This window comes from Puntigrus tetrazona, chromosome 17 (assembly GCF_018831695.1).
Source record: "Puntigrus tetrazona isolate hp1 chromosome 17, ASM1883169v1, whole genome shotgun sequence".
NCBI lineage: Eukaryota > Metazoa > Chordata > Actinopteri > Cypriniformes > Cyprinidae > Puntigrus > Puntigrus tetrazona.
The window spans coordinates 17,938,143-17,963,997 of record NC_056715.1 but is presented as its reverse complement, the minus strand read 5'-3'; the positions used below and the strand labels follow the sequence as shown (position 1 = coordinate 17,963,997).

At 41.9% G+C, this 25,855-nt stretch overlaps 3 protein-coding genes across 4 annotated transcripts; all 3 read left to right on the top strand.

Annotated features, from left to right (window-relative positions):
- The first annotated feature begins 16 nt into the window (after positions 1-16).
- Positions 17-1,680, top strand: acyp1 (acylphosphatase 1, erythrocyte (common) type). Its single transcript, XM_043262438.1, has 3 exons — positions 17-85; positions 350-436; positions 1,274-1,680. The coding sequence occupies exons 1-3, from the start codon at positions 47-49 to the stop codon at positions 1,487-1,489; spliced, it is 342 nt and encodes a 113-aa protein (XP_043118373.1). The 5' UTR covers positions 17-46; the 3' UTR covers positions 1,490-1,680.
- A 3,722-nt stretch (positions 1,681-5,402) lies between these two features.
- On the top strand, positions 5,403-11,950 carry fosaa (v-fos FBJ murine osteosarcoma viral oncogene homolog Aa). 2 transcript variants are annotated; one of them, XM_043262436.1, is made up of 4 exons: positions 5,419-7,506; positions 8,013-8,195; positions 8,459-8,566; positions 10,220-11,950. In XM_043262436.1, exons 1-4 carry the CDS (start codon positions 7,399-7,401, stop codon positions 10,844-10,846), a joined length of 1,026 nt encoding a protein of 341 aa, XP_043118371.1. In that variant the 5' UTR covers positions 5,419-7,398; the 3' UTR covers positions 10,847-11,950. The 2 variants fall into 2 exon arrangements, with proteins under 2 accessions (XP_043118372.1, XP_043118371.1); XM_043262437.1 differs by lacking the exon at positions 8,459-8,566 and having other exon boundaries at positions 5,403-7,506.
- A 2,809-nt stretch (positions 11,951-14,759) lies between these two features.
- Positions 14,760-24,257, top strand: jdp2a (Jun dimerization protein 2a). The gene is given in 5 exon segments (XM_043262179.1): positions 14,760-15,655; positions 15,658-15,763; positions 22,081-22,298; positions 22,918-23,022; positions 23,447-24,257. Coding segments are annotated over 5 exon segments (702 nt in total). The 5' UTR covers positions 14,760-15,568; the 3' UTR covers positions 23,633-24,257.
- Positions 24,258-25,855: the final 1,598 nt, after the last annotated feature.

Sequence of the window (25,855 nt, the reverse complement as noted above, 5' to 3'; positions counted from 1 at the left end):
GTTGCGTCAGACGTCACGCAGTGACCCGGATGACCGACGCGCGGTGATGATGACGCTGCGCATGTGCCGCTTCATGAGCAAAACAGTAAGTTGTCGCCGCACGTAAACGCTCGAAACCCCAAGAAAGTCGATTTGAGGCGGATTTCAGGAAGCAGAAAGACGTTTATTATCGTTCGTCCACCGGTACGTCACACAACAGAAAACCTTTTCATCGTTTCCAGAGAGAACCAGTGCGTTTCCATGGAAATAAACTCTTTAGAAGTCAAGCGGGTTTCTGTAGTGACTGAAAATGGTTGACCGTGATCCAGTGGTTATTATAATGATTTATTAAGTGAGTGATGTGTTTCAGGTGACCATGTCCTCTGAAGAGCTGCTGTCTGTAGATTATGAAGTGTTTGGGAGGGTGCAGGGGGTCTTCTTCAGGAAATACACCCAGGTAAGTGTCTGTCTAATGCAGGGACGTAATGATTCCCGGGAGGGGGGTTATTTTTAAACCTTTCTGTGCAGTCAAAAACATTAAAACCACTATTATTGCCCACGCAATATGTAATAATGTGGCACTGTACACCCTGTTATAGCTTGCTGTATATTGACACGATCAGTTCAAAATAAGATCCACTATCTAAAGTTACCTGTCTGTCTGTGTTTATAAGATTTGTTCTATATAATGGCTTTTAAGCTGAGTTTAAAATAAGTTTAATAACACTTTGGGCAAAATAAATATTAAACTGACACAAAATTACGCGTGAATGATGAAGTATGGAGAATTACGAAACGTAAACCCACCACCCGTCCTTTCATAAAAATAATCTCGCCTTTGGTTGAAGTGAATTATATTGTGAAGGTAGACATGAAATCATAAGAGACCCTATTTACTTACACGCATTTATTTTCCAGTGTTACTTTAGGGAGATCACTCTTGTCATCTCTTGTTATTACTTTGTATTTCAGTTTTAGTTATTCTAGGCATTGCTTTTTTTTTTAACATGTATTTGTTTTAAAATGATTTAGCCAGATGTTTTTTAATGGTTTTAGTTGGGTATGCTCAGGAAAAAAAATAAAAAATCATATTACGGACATAAACGGCTAACTATTTCGTGTCGACTGTTCATGTGTTTGCTAAAGATTTCAGATTTTGCCGATAGGACAGAACTGTTGTTATATTTCAGTGTGTGTCCTTTTACATACCAAGGCCAGACGTTTTGTTGCCGTGCATGCCCGTGAATGACTTTATTGGCACACGGGTGTGAATCTGTGGTGTGTTGTGTTTGAGTCGGAGGGAAAGAGGCTGGGTCTGGTGGGCTGGGTGCAGAACACCGATGCTGGGACGGTTCAAGGCCAGCTGCAGGGTCCCGCCTCCAGGGTCCAGGAGATGCAGCGGTGGCTGCAAACCACCGGCAGTCCTCAGTCACGAATCGCCAAAGCGGAGTTCAGGAACGAGCGGGCCGTCGACAAACTGGACTTCAAGGATTTCCGAGTAGCCCGCTAACGACAAGACGACTCGATTTAGTATTTATTAACACATGCTTCTTATTTATTTCCGTTATGAGCTACGGTCTGTTACTGATAAATACGAGTAAACACACCTTCTTATTGACATGATGTAACATCTGTTATAGACTTGTAGAGTTCTGTAGATGAAAAACCCCTAAATAATATAAAATACAGACTCCATGTTCACTCCTGTTTCTTCACTGTTTCGTCGTGGCTTAGATTTCATTCACAAGAATTAAATTTATTGATGTTCGTGTTTTGACAAAAATGTCTCAAAATGCAATGTATATTATTTCTATTAAAATATTATAATATTTGAGGGATGTAGTAAGGAAAGATGAATCTATTTTAGTGTCAAAAATGTGCATTTAGACAAAGGTCATGCTAAAATGTATATATTAATGAGATTATGTACCGGAAGAAGAGTGACAAAAAGAAGTACATTAGGATCATTTGTGCCGGCCCACCATACCAATATTCTCCCTTTATTCTGATTTTCACTCTCACGGTCAGAACAAACTCTCTGACAGTCATTTATTTTATCAGTAGAGGTCGCTGCTTTGTTGCTTTGCAATGAACAGCTGCTTTTTATTGAAAAATCACCTCTACTGAAAATGCCTGCCGGTGTGAAAAACCCTTTAAACGAAGGAGATGCTGCTGCTTTTCATCACGTGGTTAGTGGACAGTGTTTTTAGTCGAGATTTGATTTCGCTTGGTTGCTCAAAAAAACGAGTCTCCTAAATATTATATTGCTTTCACCCAGAGAAAGCATGGTCTCTTACGAACCAGGAGAGCAATCTGCACAGAACAAGCACTGAGGCCAACAGAGGATGGATGTGGTGTGGATTACAGACCCGCATTTTGACCAGAAACGATGTCTGTCAGTTAAAACGTTTCTTACAAGCATTAATTAAATGGACTGGAGTGCTGTGGATTATTGGGGTGTTTTTATCAGCGGCCTGGACTCTCATTCGCTGCAGAGAAGCTATTGCTGAGACATTTCTATAAACAAACCCATCAGCAAACGATCATGTTTGCTTGCATATAAAGCATCGTGAGCTGGTATGTTGGATGGTGTTTCCAGGTTGGCAGCGGTACAGTACAAGCATGCTTTTCACGTAAAAGTGTGCATATTTCAGGAGTATAGCATTGTTCAGAAACAAGCAGCCCGAACTCTCAGCTAATCTTAGCTCGTTATTTAAAGACTGGGTCCTGGAAATTACATTTAGATTCTGGCTGAAGGTCCATCACGATGTGGCATTGTCCATAAAACACGTTTCTCCGTAATTCTTCGCTCTCATGCCAGGTTTGATGTGTACGTCGAGCAGCGTGTCTGGTATTCTCCCAGAACCAAGACTCCAGAATGAATGGATGTATTGTGAAAGAGCCAAACATTCCAGGAAATGAGTGTTCCCCACCCCCTAGTCTCCTTCCAAAGCCTAGACGGGACACTTATTTTCTACAGGAGCTTTTTTAAGGCCCAACCACCCGTCTGGACGTCTGCACCAACTACGAGACCGAATCCGTTTGATGATGCAGGAGCCTGCTAGCAAACGACTAAAAGCGTCTTAATACATCACTAGTCATTATTAGTGAGTTCAGCCATCTGTAAGAGGAGCAGTCCAACACCAGGCGTTCGTTTGTGGTGCCTGACCTGTCATTGTTACGAAGAAGACTTTTGTCGACTATATCTATTCAGTATTGATTTGATTTGATAAAATATCCATATATCATGAGAGTGCAAAAATGCCATTCCTTTAAAACCACAGATTGCACTTTTAAAAAAACTCATAATAAGGGGTTTTAAATGGCTTGAGTAATAAACGGTTTTCGCGGGAAATTGCACTCGTCATTCGCCGGTGCTTAATCGTCCGTGAGTCGCCTAATTTGAGATGAACTGGCCATGGATCATTCAAAACCAGAAACCTCAGATGAATCACCAGCTGTAAGAATAAAGAAACCGTGTTTAGTCCATCTGTACTGATAAACGTGTCCTGTATCCTTCACCAGAGCAATGTTCCTCCGCAGGAAGCGTGCAGTTGAGTTTTTAACCGCTAGAGGGACAAAAGTTAAGAGTAGTGTAAGGGTTTTCAATTCAATTCTCTGCAAAGACAGAAATCAATCAATCAGTGACTCGGTCAGTCAGACTTTATTATAGACTCAAGGTCCTGACCTAAAATATGACAAGACAACATATACAACCCATAACATATATCACACTCACACACAATAAAAATGTACAAAATACAACAATACCCATGTTTCCACAACATCGACTGATACCGCGTTCGTCTAGTACCATTATACAGAAATAAAAACTTTAGAAAGGTACAGCAGGTGCAAAATATAAATATCAGCAGCCACCTTTTTTTATAAAAATATTAGGCCTGAGTCTTTTAGATAAATCCTTTTGTAGGAGGTTTAAGTTTTGTAGCTCTGCAGATCATATATATGCACAAAACATCCACACTAAAGAAAATAATAGAAAGCGCATTGTATGCCCATTTTAACTAAAAAGATTCATTCGTCAGGAGTCAAGATAAACTACAGTTTGACTTGACTACAAACTACATGCTGACTTGACAAAGAATTTCTGACAGCTAAGAGAGTTAAAATCCTTCTGCATTAAAAGGTAAATACTTGGATAAAGGATCATGGAAACACTGGCTATATGGAAACATTTTCTTTACAGTGAAATTCAGTAGGCCTTCATTCACTTTTTCCAGTACTTTCATTTCTTACCTTGTCATTGTGTGTGTGTGTCCAGTTAAAGCCTATTCAAATTCCAACAAATTAAACGACAAGTTCTAGAATTCTGTTGCAGTTCTTCAACCCCAATGGATACAGCGTTTAATCGTTTTTTTATATGTAGAACTGAGGAGTTGACAGCAGTAATTCATCAACTGACCATTGAAAAATTATGTAGTCATATATATTGCCAAAAGAATTCGCTCGCCTGCCTTGACTCACATATGAACTTAAATGACATCCCATTCCTAACCCATAGAGTTCAACATGACGTCGCTCCACCCTTTGCAGCTACAACAGCTTGAACTCTTCTGGGAAGGCTGTCCACAAGGTTAAGGAGTGTGTTTATGGGAGTTTTTGACCATTCTTCCAGAAGCTCATTTGTGAGGTCACACACTGATGTTGGACGAGAAGTCCTGGCTCTTAGAGAGTTCCTTTCACTGGAACTAAGGGGCCGAGCCCAGCTCCTGAAAAACAACCCCACACCATAATCCCCCTCCATCATCTTCACACTTGGTACAGTGCAGTCAGACAAGTACCGTTCTCCTGGCGACCGCTAACCCAGACTCGTCCATCAGATCACCAGATGGAGAAGCGTGATTCGTCACTCCAGAGAACAGGTCTCCAGTGCTCCAGTCCAGTGACTGCATCCGACGCTTTGTAGTGCACTTAGTGATGTATGGTTTGGATGCAGCTGCCCGACCATGAAAACCCAGTCCATGGAGCTCCCCGCGCACTGTTCTTCAGCTTATCTGAAGGACACGTGAAGTTTGGAGGTCTATAGCGATTGACTTCGTCAGTTTACGTGGCCTTCCACTTCGTGGCTGAGTTGCTGTTTTTCCCAAACACTTCCACGTTCTTATAATACAGCTGACAGTTAACTGTGGAATATTTAGGAGCGAGGAAATTTCCCTCCTGGATTTATTACACAGGTGGCATCCTATCACAGTTCAACGCTGGAACTCACTGAGCTCCTGAGAGCGACCCAATCTTTCACAAATGTTTGTAAAGAAAGTCTGCATGCCTATGGGTGCTTGATTTTACACACCTGTTTCCACTGGATCAGCTGATTCCGATTAGTTGGATGGGGGGAGTGAATACTTTTGACAATATAGATACACACACACACACACACACACACACACACACACACACACACACACAGTCTCGTGAGAAAAAAACACACACACATATGTCAAAACTCTGTCACGACTCTTCACAAATTAATTACATAGTCTATTTTAGACTGAAAACTGCATTTATATAATATTTTAGTGCAAATAGCCTGCCTTGTTGGCAGTATAACTTAACTTTGGGCTCAGTCATCATCAGTTTCAGTGATGCAGAAGGTGAAACATATGGCGAATATTATTTCGATACGATCGATGTAGGCACGAATCTGTCTTCTGATGATATGTTTCTCCCATTTTACATTTTAAATCGCATCATTAAAGCATTCATGTTCAATAACAATGAAGGAAATAATCAAAACGTTGAAAATAAAGTACTGGGTAGGATAGGTGTAGAGAGGGCTTTAATTTCCCAATAAGGGCGTCAACCATGGCATCTATTTAATGATTTGAATTAAAAATGAGTTCTAATGAACTTCAATACTGAGGTGCAGATAACTGCCACTTGCCCTTAAATAATGCTGCGTTTTCGATTGGTGTTAATAGAATCCATAGCATCTATGCTAATAAAATATTCTGCTTTCACTTAGTGCAAACAGCCGCTGCCAGTATTTTACCTTAGTGTTCGAACTCCAATCGGATCACGGATCGCGAATCATTTGATTCAGAACGGACTTCAAAGCGCGTTTCATCGATCATTTCATTCGGGATTCATTCAGCTGAGGCAGGGATGCATAGAGCAGTGAATAACATGTAGAGTTATCTTAAGGGAAGTCAATTCGGTTAAAATCGCCGTCATGCCTAAATAAGTGATTTTTTGGCCATTTTATAATAACCCACGACCATCACAAATCACGTTTTCAGGGAAGCCCGTGTCTTATTTTACCTACAATAATGATTTATTTTGACGACGTCGCCCTAGGTGTAGACGTTATAGGCTGCACGACAAACAGAGTTGTTGCACCTTTATATTTTTACACGACAGGCATTTACTCGCTCATCGTTGGTTGCCAAACAAAGAGAATAATCAGCTTTTTTAAATTAATGCCACTGCAGCCCGCCTTCAGCCAAATGACACGAAATATAGACGCTATAAAAACACATCGGCTTTTGTGTAATCTGACATAACGCCGACATCAGGTCGGGCATCGGATACGTACGGAACCTTTCCAGTTCGTGCTTTTCTGCATGCACGTCCGTGTCGCCGACAGGCTTTCCAGAAGAAAACGCAAACGCACTGCACAAAACACGAAGCGGCGGCGGACACGCGCTCGGCGCTGGAATCCCAACACGTAGTTATCCTTATATGGTCACTTTCCTGTTTGACAGTGTTACGTCACCGCGTGACGCGTGAGCAGGTGCAGACGCCCGGACTCGAGGGGTCAGGAGATAGACGTTAAACATCCATTTAATTACGTGCAACTTTCACAAAATATGCAATCGCGTATAAAGTTAGTTTTCTCTTTGTTTCTGTCTTTCTCCCGCTGCCTCATGTTCCTGCTGCAGCCGAATTACACAGCACGACAGCAGAATATATCGTCAGAATATCAGAGTATAGTGTGGGATATTTAGGTGAGCATCGGTTCGCACGACGCGATCACCGTCATACGCATAAGTCACGCATTATTCATAAGGACGTTATGCATATCGGGGTCCATCAGAATTTTATGAATGAATATGTGGCACGCACCACATTTCGTCCTGACAGGGGTTATCGATTCACATCGCGCACCTCTGCCACACCGACTTCTTTTTCACTCGACGCTTAATTTCGCTACGGCTTACACAGTAACGTGCGCGGCGGTGCTCAGAGAGCCGCGTTTCCCCCGCGCGTTCCGTGGAGGCGCTCCCCGCGCGCGCAATGGTACGGTCCGTTTCATTCATAAAATTCAGGCGCACTATAAATAGCCGCTCGCGGAGCTGAGTGTCACTGACCAGGTTTATAAACCTGGAGAGAGCGACTCCAACATCACGAAGCGAGGCGTCTGGGATCGAGTCAACAGTTCGTCCGTTGCGCGCTGGAGAAATGTTTCTGAGCAAAGCGAAGAAGACCGATCCTGACTCCTCGTGCTCTTTGCCTGGGAACACCGGCTCCAGCAAAGCCGCCGATGCCCCGATGGACAGCAGCGCACAGGTAGAGGAGACCTAGAGATGCTTGCGCTTTCGGTGCACCTGATAATACATGTATGCATTTGGACGTTGCCGTTTTTATTCGAATACGCGTTATTATGAAAAATACATATTATTATGCGTAAATATTCACAGATTTCGAACAGCACGCTACTGAGGCGCGTGTGCGCTTCATCCGCTTGTCTGATGTTGAATGGATGTGATGTTTTTTTTGCAATGCAGCGAAACATGGTGTAAATGCAGCTGTGTTCATTGAGAAAAATAAATCCATTGAGGAGAGCCCACAGCAGCCCTGCGTAAGCATTGACGTCAGAGACAATGCAAAAGTTAAATATTGATCGGGAGACTATTTTTAGACGCTCGAGCGTATTTAAAGAAAGCGTAAACTCGAAAGATGTTTAAAAAAAAAAACCAAAAGTGACGCTTGGACGCGTGTGCGCGCAGAGGCGCGCGGATCGATCGGCGTGGTGTTTGTGCAGCTAATATGACACGTTTCCATCGCGATTGCAGGGCTCGTTCGTCCCGACGGTCACCGCGATCTCCAGCACGCCGGACTTGCAGTGGATGGTCCAGCCGACCATCATCACCTCCGCGTCTCCGTCCCTGGGCAGAGCCGAAAGCGGCGAAGCGGCCAAGAGCAAAGCGGCTGGGGGAAAGGGGAAAAGCGCCGCCAGGAAGAGCAAGTGCGAGCAGGTACGGTTGCGCGCGTGATAATCTGTGAAGCGTGTGTCTGGGATTGATGGGGATGCAGCTCTTGCTTTGGCATGCCGCCTAGACCGGCAGCATCCACTTTATATTCAGGTCACAGCGAGTCTGCAACAATAGACTATTTTTAGACGCATTGCAGAGATAGACGCTTTTGGGGTGCATTTGCCATATAGAAGGCAAGCGTTTTGCGAGGGATGCATGGATTCTTCGAGATGGTAACGAGTGCAATTCGTCTTGGCTTTGACTAGCTCTCTCCGGAGGAAGAGGAGAAGAAGAGGATCAGGAGAGAGAGGAATAAAATGGCTGCGGCGAAGTGTCGCAACAGACGGAGAGAACTCACCGACACCCTCCAGGCAGTGAGTATCATCAGGTTTTCATTTCGGAATCTCCAGTTCATCCAGAACGTTACAAAGCTGTCCCCGATTAGCCTTTTAGTCAAAAAGTTATGGGTATTTTGCGTCATCGTCCAAGGTTTCCGAAGTCGTGAGAACAGACTCGTATGAAAGGTCAGGTGTGGGATTCCAGCGTCAGAAAACAGACATTCAGATCATGATGGCTTCAAACATTCGCCCCAAACTTGCTCCTTGGTCGTGTTAGTGTTGCAAACGGGAATCATCTTTAGGGGAGTCCTTCTGCCAGTGGCTTACGGTTGGGTCTGAATATCCAGCTCGGATGGGAAAATAGATTTTAATAGAAAAGCCTTTATTCGTTACCCATTCGTCCATGTCAGTTGCACCATAGAGTCACGGTGGAGAGCAAACCCAGTCGGTCTGTGCTTCACCCAAAATGCAGCCGCTTCCAAAAGAAGAGATGCTGCTTGAGAACCTTCTAGCGAACGGTTCCTAAAGGAACCTTTACGTAGTGTGAGAGGAGCACTTAATAATCGAATAAGATCGTTTCTTCTTTACAGAACATATTGTGGACTTCAACCCTAAAGCATCCAGTGCATACTTAAAAAATGTGGGGAAAACTACAAATGGATAAAATTCCTTCATGTCACACGGTACATCGGTACCCTGTTTTTCTTTTGAGTTTCTTAGAGTGCTAAACGGAGCTAAAAAATGGCCCTGGGTTTAACAGAAAGAAACGGAGAAAATGCTATAAACCTGTTAAATGGTTAACGATAAATTCCTGTAACATTTACAGGGAAGAAGCATAAATCCAATAGAATTCCCTACAAATTTTGTTTAAATCTTATGTGTCTTATTAGTTTTAGCAGTTTGGTTTATCAGGGTTGAATGTTACATCTAATGTTGTTAAATGAATGTTTATTATATATTTTCATTTAAAGAGTCTAACCGGGATCAGTGTATTTCAAAGATACTAAAAGAGATTTCAGCACTTAGGTTGTAATGTTAATATAATTACAGCATTTAACTTAAAATAAAAAACGATTTTTTAAGGTAGAAAATCAGAGTCTACACTCTGCCTTTTTTACAGTGTAGACTTATAAAAACATGCTTAAGGTGCGGTCGCACCATTGTTTTGAGTTTTTTTTTTTTTTTGCAAGTGAAATCCAGTCATTTCAATAGGAATCCACATGACTGGGAATGCAGATCTTGCATCAGGTTCAAACCGATCGTCAGTAGAGAGCTTGAGAGAGCGGGCTTCATGCATTACCACACTATTGGCAATAGACGGTGGAGATTTTTGCTGCAAAAAATTGTGCTGAAATTGCAGTAATGCAAATGCATTCACTAGCCATACCTCTGAAAAACATTGATTTTGGTCTGCCCACGGTAATAATCCTACTCTGTAAAAAACAGTATGTAATGTTGACAGCAAAAAACCCTCAGCTTTACATTTTTTGTAGAGTTCAAGGTGTAACTAGAATTAACGACAACAACAAAAAACATGTATTAAGAAGTAGCTTTTCCACAAGCCGATAAGGCCTATAAAAATGGTATTATTCCCTGTATCTATATTTAACATTAACCATTCAACGGGTTTTTGCTGTAGCATTTTTATTCAGTCATCATTTACAGTGTATATATTTTGCGTCTCTGCAGGAAACAGACAAGCTCGAAGAGGACAAAGCCGCCCTTCAGGCTGAAATCGAGACCCTCCTGAAGGAAAAGGAGAGGCTGGAGTACGTCCTCGCCACTCACAAGCCTCTTTGCCAGCTGCCCGAGGAGCTGGACTGCCTGTTCCCAGAGTCTCCCCAGCCGCTCTCCGCTCCCGAAGCGGCCAGCAAACTCCCCGAGGACGGCCCGCAGGACTTGGACATCCCCACCGTACCGTCCACCGCCATTTCGGGCAACTCCAACATCCTCCTGTGCTCCAGCGCGGAGGTCAGCCTGTGCGACCTCGAGCCCTCCCTGGACGTCAAGGACGAGCTCCTCGACCGGATCTCGGCGGAAACGGCCCGCTCCGTCCCCGACATCGACCTGACCGGCTCGCTGGGCATCACAGACTGGGAAACCCTCTACAAGTCTGTGGCCAGTGATCTAGAACCTTTGAGCACGCCGGTGGTGAGCACATCCACACCCACCTGCAACAACTACCTGTCCGTATTCACCTTCGCCTGCCCAGAGCTGGACTCCCTAGCCGAGGGACTGGACGGCTGCAAGGGCGGCGTGACCAAAGCAGAAACTAGCGTCGACATCCTCAACTCTCCCACCCTTCTTGCCTTATAAATGCAAGCGTAGATGATGTAATGTCACGACGTTGTTCTTAATATCTATGGGATATGGCGGTGTTATGATGTCCAGATGTGTGATGTTGGTGTGAAGCCAGCTGTTCTGTGGCTGCATCCATGTAATGTGTGCGGGACGGGGTTTACTTTCTTCCAGAGACATTCGATGTAGCCCAAATACAAGAGCATGGATAATTATCTTACGAGCAGATATGAACTATGTTCTGGTTTGAAAAGCATGCACGAGATATCTATATATAAATATATATATGTATATACAGTGGTGGCCAAAATGATCTGAATACTACTATTCTCACCAGCTAAAAAGTAATTGTAAGTCAGTCCATTCCAGTGAGATTCGATCATCAGTCTGTCTGGAAGGACATGAAGAAACCGATCAAACAGACAGACTCCAAGACACCTCAAGAAGTTTTAGGCACTTGTGTAAAAAATGCTATGAAAAGAGGATGCCGCCAATGGATTTTCTTCTTAATTTGAATGAAGTTTGATCTGTTTCTTAATGTCATTCCAGACCGACTGGATAATGAAGAGATCAAATCTCTCGAAATCACTAAAATCTCACTGGATTATTACAATTAATAGCAAATGAATGCTTGTAAATGTATAGTAATATTTCCTGATGACACACTACAGCAGAAGATAGGCATAAATGACCGAGATAGAAAAAGCTCCTGACGTTTTAACCATTTTGTCCACCACTGTATATATTATATGTATAAAAAGCATATATAGTATATATATATATTATATGTATCAGTTCCATATTTGTTTGATCTGGTGCTATAAGTTCTGTGGAATTGACTGCGGTTTTGTGTTCGTTTTCTATGGCAATAGATTATCGACTCGTGTTGTGCTTTAATATACAGTCATCAGAGTTATCACATACCTCAGTGTCATCATTCGACTGTGTTTTCACATCGTTCTTAAATGTTTAGAGTTTTCCATGAAAACATCCAGTGCTATATCGATGGAGATGTATTTTATGATAATTTATTTTTCTACATTTTAAATTTGACTTCTTTGTCAAATGAAAAGAATGAAATGAGCATTGATTGCTGAATAAATATTCACGATATACAGTCACGCACTGCTGTTCCCGTGTCCTTTGTTTCTAAATAAACTGTGGAGAGAAAGTAGAGCTTAAGAGCGTTTTCTAAAAAATAAAGACAAATGCAATCATCAGGGGGTTTTTTTCGTTTTAGAAAAGGAGGCCATCCATCTCAGATCTTCAGTGATAGTTAGGCTTTGATAAAATAGGTTGCAGTAATAGACGCTATTAAATACAGGCTTCCAACAAAAAAACTATGTCTGAAAGGAAGTCGGAAAAATACTGAATACTGTCATCAGATATGAGATCATAAGAGGGATTCATGAAAAACATTCAAATTTAGATGAGATGCATGTTATTATATAATTGTCTAATGTACAAAAACAAGCAGGTGTTTACTGATGCCTGCAAAAAAAATATTCTAATCATGCAAATTATAATATAGGTGTGATTGAAAAACACAACACGAATTGTCCTATTACTGAAACGTTATAATGTAAAAAAAAATGTTACTTATAATTTTAAGGTTGCTCTGTGATTATTATTGTACTTTCATGTAGCATCAGTATTTTAGTAAATATTTAGGTCATATACATTTCGGAACTTCTATCATTAATTATGAAACACTGTACAAATGTGTTTTTAATGATAGTTTGCTTTCGGAAGGATGAGAACATTCTAGAAGTTTTTGGGATATGCCGCCTCATTCAAGCAGTTTCTAGTCAAAACTGTCACGAATCTGGTCCATGAACTTCCTTTCACTCACCACCAGATGTCCGTCCCTCAACACATTGACTCTTGCACCACACCGCTGTTGTATTTCACTTCAGACTTCAACTCCCATCATCCATAGCACTGATGACACGCCTGATTGCATTCAGTTACTCTCACACCATAAATAACAGTTCCGATCTCTGAGCATTGTTTAGCATGTATCACTGCTAGCTATAGCTCCTTTACTAAACCTGTTCCTGTTTAGTCTAGTCAAATTTTTTGCCTTGTCTTGCTCTTGATCCACTCGTCCTGTTCACCCTGTTACACAATACTTGGGCCATCAAAGATCAGAACAGCTATTTGAATGGACTCTGGCCAGATTTGGACACTACAACACTGGAGGACCATATACAAGACGTTTTAGCCATCATTGAGTATTCTGATTTGACAGACAATTTCTGCAATGGCATCAATCAACCAGTCAAGCCACAGTTGATCGTCACGAGTCAGGTCAAGTCATCACTGTTCTTCACAAGTCAAGGCAAGCCATGGTTGATCTTCATGAGCTACATCAAATCTCCGCTGACTGTCCAGAGTCTCATCATGGCCTGTCCTGCACACCCAGATATTTAAGGTCAGACTTTGGGTATTCCAGCCTGGTATCTATTATGAGGGATGCACCGCTGGTGTCAGCAAGCACATCCTGCATTACCAAACCCACTCACTCTGCCCCTCCTGTTCCTGAACTAACTCCCCTGTCTGAAGCGCTTCCTATGGTGGGGATATCTTTATGCAGCGGTTTATCCAGTGGTAGCAGCGCATGCTGCAGAACCTCCTAAAGCAGCAGTACTCACTTCAGCTCATAGTGTGCTTGTGGCACCCAGCAACCAGCAAGTAAAAGCCTTTACTGAACTAACTCTGTGTTCAGAGGAAACCATTGTAGAACCTCCAGAGGTGTCAGTGGTATTCACTCAGCCATCCACGTCCGGTCCTGTCACAGTTATGAAGGCCGTCTATGAATTCTTGTCCTGTCCTGTCAGGGCTACGGAAGCCATTTCTGAACCTTTTCCCTGCTCTGAGCTGGTTGAGGAGGCTCTCTCTGAACTCGGGTCTAGTCTCGAAATTGGTTACAGAGGCCTCTCCTGAACTAGCCAAGGTGGCTGGTTGTAATCGGTCTGCCCGTCCTATTTTATCAATTATGTCTGATTTTGAACTGTCTGTATCTGTTAGCGAATCTAAATCTGAGCTGTCTGTCTGCCTAGATCCTTGTGTATCCTCTCTGTGAGTCCTAACTTAGTCATTGATTGATTCAGTTGCTATCTTTGAACCTGTTACTTGCCCCACTTGTCTATACACGACCCCAGAGATCTCACCTGAACTTCCAAACAAGGAGTTTCCGCTCATTCGGTTGTCACCAGGGAGAACACTGAACTTATTGTGTTCCCTGCTTTGGCTCTTGGGCCGAGAAATGCTCTGTCTGTCTCATGTGTCTCAGCGTTCCCTCGGTCCCAGTCCCTACCGGGGTTTACAGCTCCATCTCCTCCGGTCTGGTGGTCTTCTGCTCCGTCTGCTCTGCCTTGGTGGGATCCTGTTACGTCTGCTCCACCCTGCTCCGTCGGCTTCGCCCTGGTTTCCAGCTCTGTCCACTCCTCTTCTGGTTCCTCTCTAGTCTCTCTACTTACATGCGTACCTGTCCCTCTGTCCCTCCCCGTTCCGCCTCCTGCTGGATCGTACTGTTTTAGGGGTGTCTGTAATGAATTCTGTCTTGATCTTCGGGTCTGTGTATTTGCCAGTATATTCTGAATTGCTCTATTGTCATTCTGTTTGCCCCTGCCCGGACTATTGTTTGTGTTAATGGATAACCCTATTGTCAAGCCCTTTGGATTTTGTTTCGTTGACCGATGACCCAAGCCAGCCCTAGGAATACTAGGAATACCTAAGAATGCCTACACATGCAACCACACGTCTCTCGTCCCATTCGCCCCCGTTACACCCTCACACAATATGGGGGTCATTGTACGATTATAAAACCCTGCTCGGGTCTCAAACGGGTTTCGTGTGGATGATTATGTTATAGTGCACAATGTGAGAGGCTGTACCTTGCATTGGATTCATGCAGTTTATTTTTTCAAGAAGATATTTGTTTCTGACATGACTTAAGTGTATAATAAACATGTCTAGGTTTCTTTAGATACAATGTATGTATTCAGCCAATATATTACACAGCTAATGGCTCTATCGAAACAGAAAGAATAACGAATAATCTCAACATGCTTTCTCAGGATTTCATTTATCCGATGAAACTCTTTTCAAATGCAGTAATCAGTAATGCAATCAAATTACAATTTTAAAGAAGTAATTAGCATTGGTGGTGGATTTGCTTTTTCGACTAACTAACCCAACACCGCTCGAAATAAACAACAGCGGTCAAATAAACCTCAAAACTGTAAAACGAAATATAAAAACAGTAAAAGGACACCAGGCAAACCTGCAAAAATGAAACGTGCTAAATAAGACAAATCAAAGTCTAAGGAAAAATTACACGTTTCATTTTTGTTAGTGCTGACCAGTGTTGAACCTTCCTCTCTTGCATCATATTCTTCCTGAAATTAGTTGATTTTATATTTTCTTCAGCCCGAGGCTACTCTTTTGACGTTTGCTGTTGTGAAAGGGCTTTTATATAAAAATCAATGCATTGCTTTTATTGTCAGATCTGCTGCATCTCTATCGCGCATGCATCTCGTCCAAAATAACAGCATCAAAACATGGGAGAGTTTTTGAAGGGGCACCAATGAAGGTCTCCTGGCACACAGCGCAGTGCTGCCGAGGGAACTTCAGCTTGGCAGCAGACGGCATGTAAAGCGCTGACGGTGAACGGAATGTTTGTTTTCTGGTTTCTAAGGGGTGGAGCGAGCCTGCTCCTCACTTCTCCACTTCTCCATGTGTGTTTTCCCTGCAGTTCATTTCTCATCCTCCCTGCTGACGTCTGACTTCCGCATTCCTCGCTCTTCCCGATCAGGGATCAGCGCTCCAGACCCGAGCTGATGCAACGATTCCCGCTCTTCAAGATCTACTCGCGACCTCCGGCTGACGTCACAAAGGGACTCCACTCGCTCACCTCGAGACCAAAGTCAGGTAAGAGAGCAACTTTGGCAACTTTTGCAACGGCTTCGAGTCCGGCCGCCGCTTTTCTCCTCGGCTGCGTCTCAAAGCGCGGAGAGCCGCCTAGACGGAGCGCGTTTTTGCGCATCTCAGGCGCGCAGCAGCGTTTTTGAGGCTTCGCGCCCGGGATGCGCTAAAATGCTGCGCGTGTAGGGCGCTCGCTGGGTTTTGAGACGCGGCCCGAGTGCGTGCACAAAATGGTACGTTGCAAAATAAGTACGGTAGCTGTTTGCGTATTTCAGCAGCAGCGTATTCTATCGCCGTAGTGCAACTTAAATAGCGCTTTATTTCCCGATTTGAACGCGTTTCACTCGGCCGTGGCCATCTCTAGTTGTAGCCTACACAAGGAACGCTCTCTTCCTAATAAAGCTCGTTATTGGTGATTACGATGATGATGATGATGGGACAGACGGACTCGACGCCGCTTTTGAAGCTGAAGTTCACGTTACATAAGAGAAACTTCCGCTTTGAGATCATCGAGTCGCTGCAGGGCGTGGTGCTCATGCACGTTCATATTTTGATTATCTTCACTTTATTCTTTCGCGTTATTTGCGCGCTGTCGCCGCGCGTGGACTTTAGGCTCGCGAGATGCTCGCGCGGTAACGGCGCGTGAACGCTGACCGCGCACGCGAACTTTCAAACGCATACAGTATAAGAGGTTCAAACGCAGGCCACTGGTCAAATGCCGTTTTGCAGCGTTAGTTTGATAGAAAAGACACATAGAATGCGAAATAAAATAATAATAATAACGAAATGGTGCATTTGAATTCGAGAACGTGCGTTTATCTTTTGCTTTAATGATATAAAACTGAGACAAACAAAACAAGATGACCAAGTTCTCCGGCGTTTAGTTTGATATGATCCAAAAACATCCAAGTAAACAAAAAGACTTAAAAGTATTTTTTTGGTGGGGGAATACAAATAAAACAGTTCACATGATCAGCTTCAATTAAAGGGCCCCGGGTGATGCTTTCTTCTGGAGTCAATGTGAATGCGATGCTGGTGTCTTTGCCTCGGCCTGTATTAAAAAAAAACATGATCTAAAAGTTCAGCGCTGCAAATGTTGACAACATAGTTAAATGAACTGTAGTGCTCTTTGCAGATAAACAATGCATGCAAGCATTTTCAGTTCAGAAAAGGGTTTCAGTTCCACTCAAAAAGAAGTGGGCGACGAAATCTGGAAGCAATGTGTGAAACTGCTCCTGATTGCATAACGGCGCTATTATAACTGCGTGCATAATGCAGCGGAATGACACTGACCTTTACGGCGCCGACGAGCGGAGGAACGGCGATCATGACGCACCGCTGGTCAACAGGAGCTCCGCACACACCGGCCGGCTCAGCTCGTCGGGACGCCGGGGCTGGTCGTGGGGGAGACGTTTCCAGAACCTGCCATTTAGATGCTCTGAATGGAGTTAAAAGCATGAAATGACCCCCAATCCGATCGCAAAGCTCTGACCGACGACCTTGAGCGCTGCGTTTCTCTCATTCGGGGCAGCTAGTACAGTTAGCGCTGAAGCGTGTCATGTCCTGACAGAAGCATCCTGAGAGTCTCATCACACTGAATGAGCAGAACAGCACATACGTGTTTAAAACGCACCATGCATCACTTTTTAACTGGTTTTTATCCGGTTCGCTTGGGGTCAGTTTTTGAAATTTCGGCCGCTTTAATAACAAGAAACATGTCTCAGATTTCATGTGTCAGAAAAGCTGTGCTTTACGTCTTTCACAACGATGTGATTCTCTGCACGGGCTTGAAGCCACACGGGACCGACTTCTTAATAAACTCCTCTTTTACGTATAGTTAGGTCATGTGAACATCATTCCCCCCGGGTGTGTTGTTGCGGTGACTTTAACGTGGATTGATTCTTGTATTCATTTCGCATCTGTGGCAGGCTGCTTCACTTCCATTCCTCACCGGATCTTTCAGAGCTGTCCGCAGTAATGGGCCGGTCGATCAATTAGAGCGACACGTCGTCTGATAGTGGAGCTAAGCACTGATATAAGACGAGTTAGCGGCGGAGCGCCGCTCTATAGGGCTCTCCAGAGCTAAACCAAACAAAGAGAACAGTGTTGTGTTCTGTTTGTTTTTCCAAATCCTTCATGCTGTCATTCCCTCAATACATACTTTTCTCGACCGGTTCGTATGAAGTTTTATTTGGAAGCGTGCTAAAAGTTTCAAAGATGGCGAATTTTACGGTGGAAATCGTTTTTCCATTGGGGCTTTCGGTGAGATGGCTTGTGTTGATGGAGTGTGTGTGTGTGTGTGTGTGTGTGTGTGATGGCTTGTGTTGATGGAGTGTGTGTGTGTGACTGTGTGTGAGTGTTGTGTGTGTGTGTGTGTGTGTGTGTGGGAGTGTGTGAGTGTGTGTGTGTGTGTCAAAGTGTGTGTGTGTGTGTGTGTGTGTGTGTGTGTGTGTGTGTGTGTGAGTGTGTGTGTGTGTGTGTGTGTGTGTGTGTGTGTGTGTGAGTGTGTGTGTGTGTGTGTGTGTGTGTGTGTGTGTGTGTGTGTGTGTGTGTGTGTGTGTGTGTGTGTGTGTGTGTGTGTGTGTGTGTGTGTGTGTGTGTGTGTGTGTGTGTGTGTGTGTGTGTGTGTGTGTGTGTGTGTGTGTGTGTGTGTGTGTGTGAGTGTGTGTGTGTGTGTGTGTGTGTGTGTGTGTGTGTGTGTGTGTGTGTGTGTGTGTGAGTGTGTGTGTGTGTGTGTGTGTGTGTGTGTGTGTGTGTGTGTGTGTGTGTGTGTGTGTGTGTGTGTGTGTGTGTGTGTGAGTGTGTGACTGTGTGTGTGTGTGTGTGTGTGTGTGTGTGTGTGTGTGTGTGTGTGTGTGTGTGTGTGTGTGTGTGTGTGTGTGTGTGTGTGTGTGTGTGTGTGTGTGTGTGTGTGTGTGTGTGTGTGTGTGTGTGTGTGTGTGTGTGTGTGTGTGTGTGTGTGTGAGTGTGTGTGTGTGTGTGAGTGTGTGTGTGTGTGTGTGTGTGTGTGTGTGTGTGTGTGTGTGTGTGTGTGAGTGTGTGTGTGTGTGTGTGTGTGTGTGTGTGTGTGTGTGTGTGTGTGTGTGTGTGTGTGTGTGTGTGTGTGTGTGTGTGTGTGTGTGTGTGTGTGTGTGTGTGTGTGTGTGTGTGTGTGTGTGTGTGTGTGTGTGTGTGTGTGTGTGTGTGTGTGTGTGTGTGAGTGTGTGTGTGTGTGTGTGTGTGTGTGTGTGTGTGTGTGTGACTGTGTGTGTGTGACTGTGTGTGTGTGTGTGTGTGTGTGTGTGTGTGAGTGGACACCTCATATACCTTCTGAAAGCCCAGCAAGCTCATGAAACACACTCGATCACACGCTTCTGATTAATATGTTGGCAGAAATAAAGCACTAAGGGGGGTTTGAGTCGCTCAGGAATATAAAGGCTCTACATACTGAACACTGCACAGTGTGTACTACGCAGATTACTGTGCTTCAGACGCTGCAAACAGTCCTGTGCTACCGCTACGTCTCTTATTCGCTAGTTTATTCGTGGACAGGTTCAGATAAGCTTTTCAATTTAGTGAACTTGGCTTTTTTTGAAGGTGAAAGCTGGGCTCACAAAAAGCTATTTTTAAACCTATTTCTAGTTTTTTTGGGGTTTTGTGTCTGATATTTTGTAATATTGCACGTGATTATAATAGTTGTTTTTGTTCGATTTTTAGCTAGTTTAGTTTTTTAATAATAACAAATTATGTTATATTAGTTTTAGTTATTATTTACCTAATTAAAAAAAAAAAAAAAAAAAAATATATATATATATATATATATATATATATATATATATATATATAATGTGTGTGTTTCAGCTGCAGAAAAACTGTTATGTAATGTAATACATTAACGTTTGGAAAGGGGCACATATTCAATGTCAGAGGCACTATATAATATATTTGTTGTGTTTGATTTAATTTTAATTTACGTTAGTTTATGATTCAACAATCAATTGTCGCAGAAAGTAGGCTATATTATTACAATATTTTCCCGATTTTTAAATGTATTTAATCATAGCCCTACACATTAAATAATGGAGATAATATAGTGTCTGGGATTTTTTTTTTTTTGCAGACGTTGAATGTCTTTCCTGATGTAAATGGCAATGTTTAATTATGTGTTCGTTCACTTTATCTAATTAAGAGTTGATTGATTGAATACACGAGACGTGATTGATTACAGTAAGTACAGTAAGTCCTGAACTGAGCCACATTCGAGTGTCAAAACCACAGTTATGGTCTGTATTTCATAAGACAGCATATGAGAGTGTGTTTTATAACAGAAGTAGCAAAGCTTACTGTGATTACTGGATGACAGGTGAGCTGCGTTAAAAACAAGAAATCTATCACACATCCCACATACTTTATCTACGTTGTGGGATAAAATAGACGGCCATTAAATGCCGCAGCGTTTCAACTGAAACTGAAAATACATTTCCATCTTAATATTGTCTCCTGCTGTAATCTGGTGCGTGGTGAGGTCTCTAGATACGACTCTGGAACGATTTCACACACACATCATCCACCTGGCAGAAGTTAAAGGTATCAGCGTTAGTAGTCTGCTCGGGGTTAGGGATTCGTTGTAATGACTAACTCTCGGGATGAGCAATGATAGACTAATTAAACGTCCTCTGAGTCAGAAGCGCCGGGGGCCTGCAGCGGGTCCTTCGCATCGCTGTGCGGGGAAGAAACCGGTTACGTCTAACTAGTTTACTTCATTCACTCAGAATAAGTGTGTAGTTAACTTACAGAAACTATCAACAACTAAAAAGGGGATTTAATCAGGTTTCTTTTTCCAGCTCCACCCACATGCAGATTTAATTGGTTTCTTTCATAATATTCATAGACTGCTCTAAAAGTTTAGGATACAGGAGAAGACACATGCTTATTTTATTTCCTACATCAGTTTATATAATTTTTTAATATATATATATATATATATATATATATATATATATATATATATATATATATATATATATATATATAATTTTTTAATTATTAATTAATTATTTAACATTTTTTTGGTGAAAAAAGATGAACTTTTTGTCTTAATGCAAAGTCAGTATCAGTATTTAATAGCATATTAAACTATTTCCTATTAACCATTTTTAATCTGAAAGCTGAGCTCTACTGTAAGGTTAACCCTTTCTGCTTTACATGATAGAAAATGATTAACAGTTGAAAAAATTAGAAATGTATACATTTTGCGCTGGGTTAAAGTTGTTTCATTTATATATATTGTGTGTGTGTGTGTGTGTGTGTGTCTCTAACTATGTGCAGTTAAGGTCCTAATATGTATTTTAATTTACTAATGTGCACCTTTTAGGGTAAATAAGGCTCTAAATGAGGTACGTTATCATACAGTTGTGTGTACACTAGAGATCTGCAGTATGTCTTTATACCAGTTATAGTGATATCTTGATTACTTTGATGCAAATACATAAAAAAACTAATCTCTCCCAGAGTCTTCCTGAACTCCTGAACCCATCACAGCTTTTCAGGAATCGGTTAAAGACGACGTCTAACCACTCCACGAGTCTTTCCTAATCTAGCGTCCTAATAAGTGAATATCGTTGGCTCTTGTTCTCCTGGTGTGAGTTGCTTTGGATAAAAGTGTCTAAATACATAAATGTAAATGTGATGTAAATTCGAACTTGTTTGAATGAACTGATTCAAATCTCAGAGTCATTTGCATCATCATTCAGAAATATGTTAGCATGGTCAGACTGAGATTTAAGGTGGATACTGTAAACGAAAAGCTAAAAATGGCGCTTTACTGTGAAAAGGAAAAACAGTACTGAACCGTCCGTCATTCAAGTTAGTTTAACTAATGTTAAAAACCTTCAGAATTTGCAAATGTAATTCATTAGTTTTAAAACACCTCTGGTGAATATTTCTGGTTTATGTGTTGTGATATAGGTTATACAAAAAAAAAACGTGAACTTAGTGAAAGCTGCAGTGGAGAAAAATAACCGCAAATGCAATTTGATAATAATTTAGATATATGCAGAATATAGTCTAAAATGTGTTTTATAGTGGTACAGTAGTCAAACTGTAATTTTAAATAACTGAAATGCATTTTTTTTATATATATAAACACAAATACAGATATTGTTAAATACTGTATTGTCACGACACAGATTTCATTACCAATGCCTATTTTATTTTCTGTCTATGACCTGAAGGTTTTCTCAGTATATATCATATATAATTCACGTTGTTTTCTGTGTGTCATGGAGAGTTCAGATAGTCGCTCTGGCACATGTTCGTGACGATGTCTCCGGTGTTTCCTGCAGCTGTGGTCACGGGCGTTTGTGACGCGATGCCGGGACAGATACCGGACCCCTCGGTGACCGCCGGCTCCCTGGCCAGTCTGGGGCCTCTAGCGGGCATCTCCGCCACCTCGCTGACCGAACACCTGAAATACGCCGACCTCTGCAACCTCGGGACCATGCTGTCCCCTCTACACCTCCTGGGGAAGCTGGGCAAGCGCGCGCTCCCTATTAAAGCCGAGGTGAGCCCTGGTCCTCGTTTCATTTCGTGCAGGAAAACCCAAAACCCGATAGCAGAGCTGTAAACTGATTTAATCGTCCGGTTTTATTATAAAGAGAGCGCCCTTTGTGCGCGTCGGTGTTCAGTCCGTTATTTGACAGCATGCATTGTAAAAAAACTTTTTCAGTTCAAAGTTGTACGATTATTAGAGTGCATTTTCTTTCTGAATGAAGTTAGGAAGTAAATCTTACCTCATGTTTTTAGTATGCACATCTGGCACTAAACTGCTGGGACTCCATCTAGTGGATAGACGCTGACTGTTCAAAGAAACCTGAGTGAAGCGAAGATAAAGCGTTGCCCAACCATGTCAAGATTTTACACAGTGACAGAAAAAAACCTTGTTTCATAGATAAATGAAATGCTTAAAATGCACGAAAGACAGCAAGCAGCGCAGATCTTCTCTATATATATTTCAGATATATGTTCTGTTACGTCTTTTTCATTTAGTTGCATTTTGACTCATAATAGAAACAGATTCTCGTTAAACCAGTGAGCATTCCTTACTGTTGTAGGAATAATAGTAAACAGTTAATAGTGAAAATCAATAAAAAGCCTTAATTGTCTTGTTTGGGTGTTCATAGAAAGATGAAGAGGAAGAGCGGAGGAAAAGAAGGCGAGAGAAAAACAAAGTGGCGGCAGCGAGATGTCGAAACAAAAAGAAAGAAAGGACAGAGTATCTACAAAGGGTAGGTTTTCTGTAAAAACCTCAGTCAGTGTTGGGGAAAATTATTTGGAGAAGTAATGCATTGCAATATTATGTTACTTAAAAACATAAAAAAAAAAAAAAAAAAAAAAAAAAAAAAAATATATATATATATATATATATATATATATATGTACTGTATTATGCAAACAAATCTTTGAATAATTTACAGCTGTACTAAAAATATATAAATAAAATAATATATATGTAAATGCAAAAGTAATGCATTACAATACCGCATTACTTTTTACAGAAGGCAATGCATTACATTGCTTTTGCTCCAATATTTTCTTGCTAACGCTTTACTTTTCCCAGTAACACAAATAAGCTGTAACTTGCCTTCCCCAACACCGGCCTCAGTTCTGCATCAGCATGTGTGTTAATGTGCCTCCGACTCTTCACTGAAGGAATCCGAGCGTCTGGAGATGATGAACTCCGAGCTGAAAGCACAGATCGAGGAGCTGAAGCACGAACGGCAGCAGCTCATACTGATGCTCAACCGTCACCGGCCCACCTGCATCGTGAGCACAGACAGCATTAAGACGCCCGAGAAGGAGGCCAACCCTCTCCTGGAGCAGGTGGAGGCCAAATGAGAAGGAAGCACGCATTTCCACCTTACTGTTTACAGGTTAGCTCGTCTCCAGCTAGCTGAAGCACTTGGCTCGAAGCACTTGGACGTTTTAGGGAAGAGAGCGTGGCGTCTCTGACCTGCGAGGTCGGAGTTTAGAGACTAAACAAAGCGGAAAGAAAAACACACGGATGTGGCCCGTGCGGCGGCAGTCGTGAAACTTTTTTTTTTTGGTTGGTCATGAAGTGCCTTATTGGTTTTGGTCCGTTTGGTTTTTTTGGATGGAATGGATGAAAACACTCATTGAACGCTTGGAGATGCATGCTGTGGCCTCGCCGTGTTAACTGGATGATCTTCACGGACTGTCTCAACGTTTATTCACCATTGGCTGCCTTCACTTGTGTTTTTTTTTTCTGACGCAGGCGTCATGTATGCACATACGTATGAACTGTTTACATCGTGCCAATTTATTATAGTTATCTAGTATATAAATATATATATATGATTTTTATACTTCCTGTACATGGACTTATCACTAGATGTGATACATTTTATGCAACGATTTCATAACCTCTATTTCTGTGACTTATTCAGTTTGTTGTATAGCTGTGAAAACTGCAAACAATTAAACAAGTGATTTACAAATGTTATTTTGCAATACTCTGAATTTTTGGAGTCGGTCAACTGTAAAAAGCTCATTTTTATTTCACTTTTTTCTTGACATAGGTAAATGCATCAAATAAAGCAATGCAATCAGAAAAAGATAGAATTAAACAACAAAACAAACGGGTGCTTCAAACATTTTGTGTCCAACGCTTTTCCAACTGAATCATATTATACATGTTTTTATTGATAAATTTAATTTATATTAAAAAAACAGACAGACATATATTATGCTTCATCACATTTATTAAATGTGCATGCATAATTTAAAAAAAATATTTTGATACATTCATTAAAATGGAAGAGGATATTGCGATCATATTTTAATCATAAATAGTCATAAATCAGAATGAGAAGTGTTTCGAATACTAAATGTCTCTTTGAAGTAGTGAATAAAAAGTCTTCCCGGTCTAAAGCACTTTTGGTTTCTTGTTTGGGGTCCCTGGATTATTGCAGTCCTGTCCAATTGGTTATAACTGCAGACTGGAGATCTCTGGAGAGAGCTGGAACTCCAAAAATGGGCAGACCCTCCAAAATGGGGCGGGGTCTCTTTGAGGAAGGCTTTCACCATTAGCTGGCTCCAACCAATTTACATACTTTCTTTAAAAAAATAAAAGTTCATAAATGAAACCTTGTTTCTAGTAACCTCGTCGGTCTCATATCGCATAATCATATATTCATTGTTTATCTCCTGAACTACAATTGACTTTCTTTACCACGCTATTCAGCGCCAATCGCGGCGTGCAGCCAGATTCTCTGGTTAAGGTTGGGGTCAGGTGTAGGGTAGGGTGGGTTTAGTGGTCAGCATAGTGTAGGAAAATTAACACTGATTGACACAACCAATAAAATCTATAAAATCATCTGTGGGGTGGAGTTGATGGGTCAATGGGAGGAAGCCACGCCCCGTTTTGGAGTTCCCGCCTCCATTTGAGAGGCTCCATTCGACCTGCCAAACGGTACGCATTTTGACTTCAAAGCAATACTAAAATATAGATATTCTTAATTTATCCATTGTCGTGCAACTCTAGTGAAGACCTTTGGGAAATATTTAATATGAATAACATCAAATTGCTATGTAATTTCCTAACTGGTTTGCCTATTCACCAGGCCTTTGTTGGCCAAGTAATGTAAAGTGTGTGTGTGTGTGTGTGTGTGTGTGTATGCCTTGCAGCTAAACCATAAAAGGCATTGCTTTCTTCACAACCAATTTATGTTGCAATTTTCAAAATTTGAGAATATATGGCAGATAACAACCGATCAGCAAAAGATCTCCGCTGGGAACATCCTTGCTTATATATTCATACATGCAGATTCGACAATAAACTAAATCTCTGTAGATATTACTCAATAACTTTAAATGCATCGTTTTGTTTTTCTCCACCATTTGTAAAGGCAGTGCTTGGTGGGATAGCAGTCCCATCCTCCGTTAAAGCCATTACCTCAGACATGTATTTTTTCTTTCTAACAGAAGTTTGCCAGGTTCTAGTTTGGTTTATGCTTTACATCTTAAAATATCTGGGGACCCAAAGGTGCTGAACGAGTAGGTAAGAGCTTACGCACTTTTAATAGCTGCATCATCAAAATA

What these genes read in the sequence shown, in the direction of transcription:
- fosaa (XM_043262436.1), top strand. Translation starts at nt 7,399, where the DNA reads ATGTTTCTGAGCAAAGCGAAGAAGACCGATCCTGACTCCTCGTGCTCT. An exon ending in GGAAGAGCAAGTGCGAGCAG is followed by an intron (nt 8,196 to 8,458) that starts GTACGGTTGCGC and finishes GGCTTTGACTAG; the next exon opens with CTCTCTCCGGAGGAAGAGGA. An exon ending in TCACCGACACCCTCCAGGCA is followed by an intron (nt 8,567 to 10,219) that starts GTGAGTATCATC and finishes GCGTCTCTGCAG; the next exon opens with GAAACAGACAAGCTCGAAGA.
- acyp1 (XM_043262438.1), top strand. Translation starts at nt 47, where the DNA reads ATGATGACGCTGCGCATGTGCCGCTTCATGAGCAAAACA. An exon ending in GCCGCTTCATGAGCAAAACA is followed by an intron (nt 86 to 349) that starts GTAAGTTGTCGC and finishes GATGTGTTTCAG; the next exon opens with GTGACCATGTCCTCTGAAGA. An exon ending in TCTTCAGGAAATACACCCAG is followed by an intron (nt 437 to 1,273) that starts GTAAGTGTCTGT and finishes GTTGTGTTTGAG; the next exon opens with TCGGAGGGAAAGAGGCTGGG.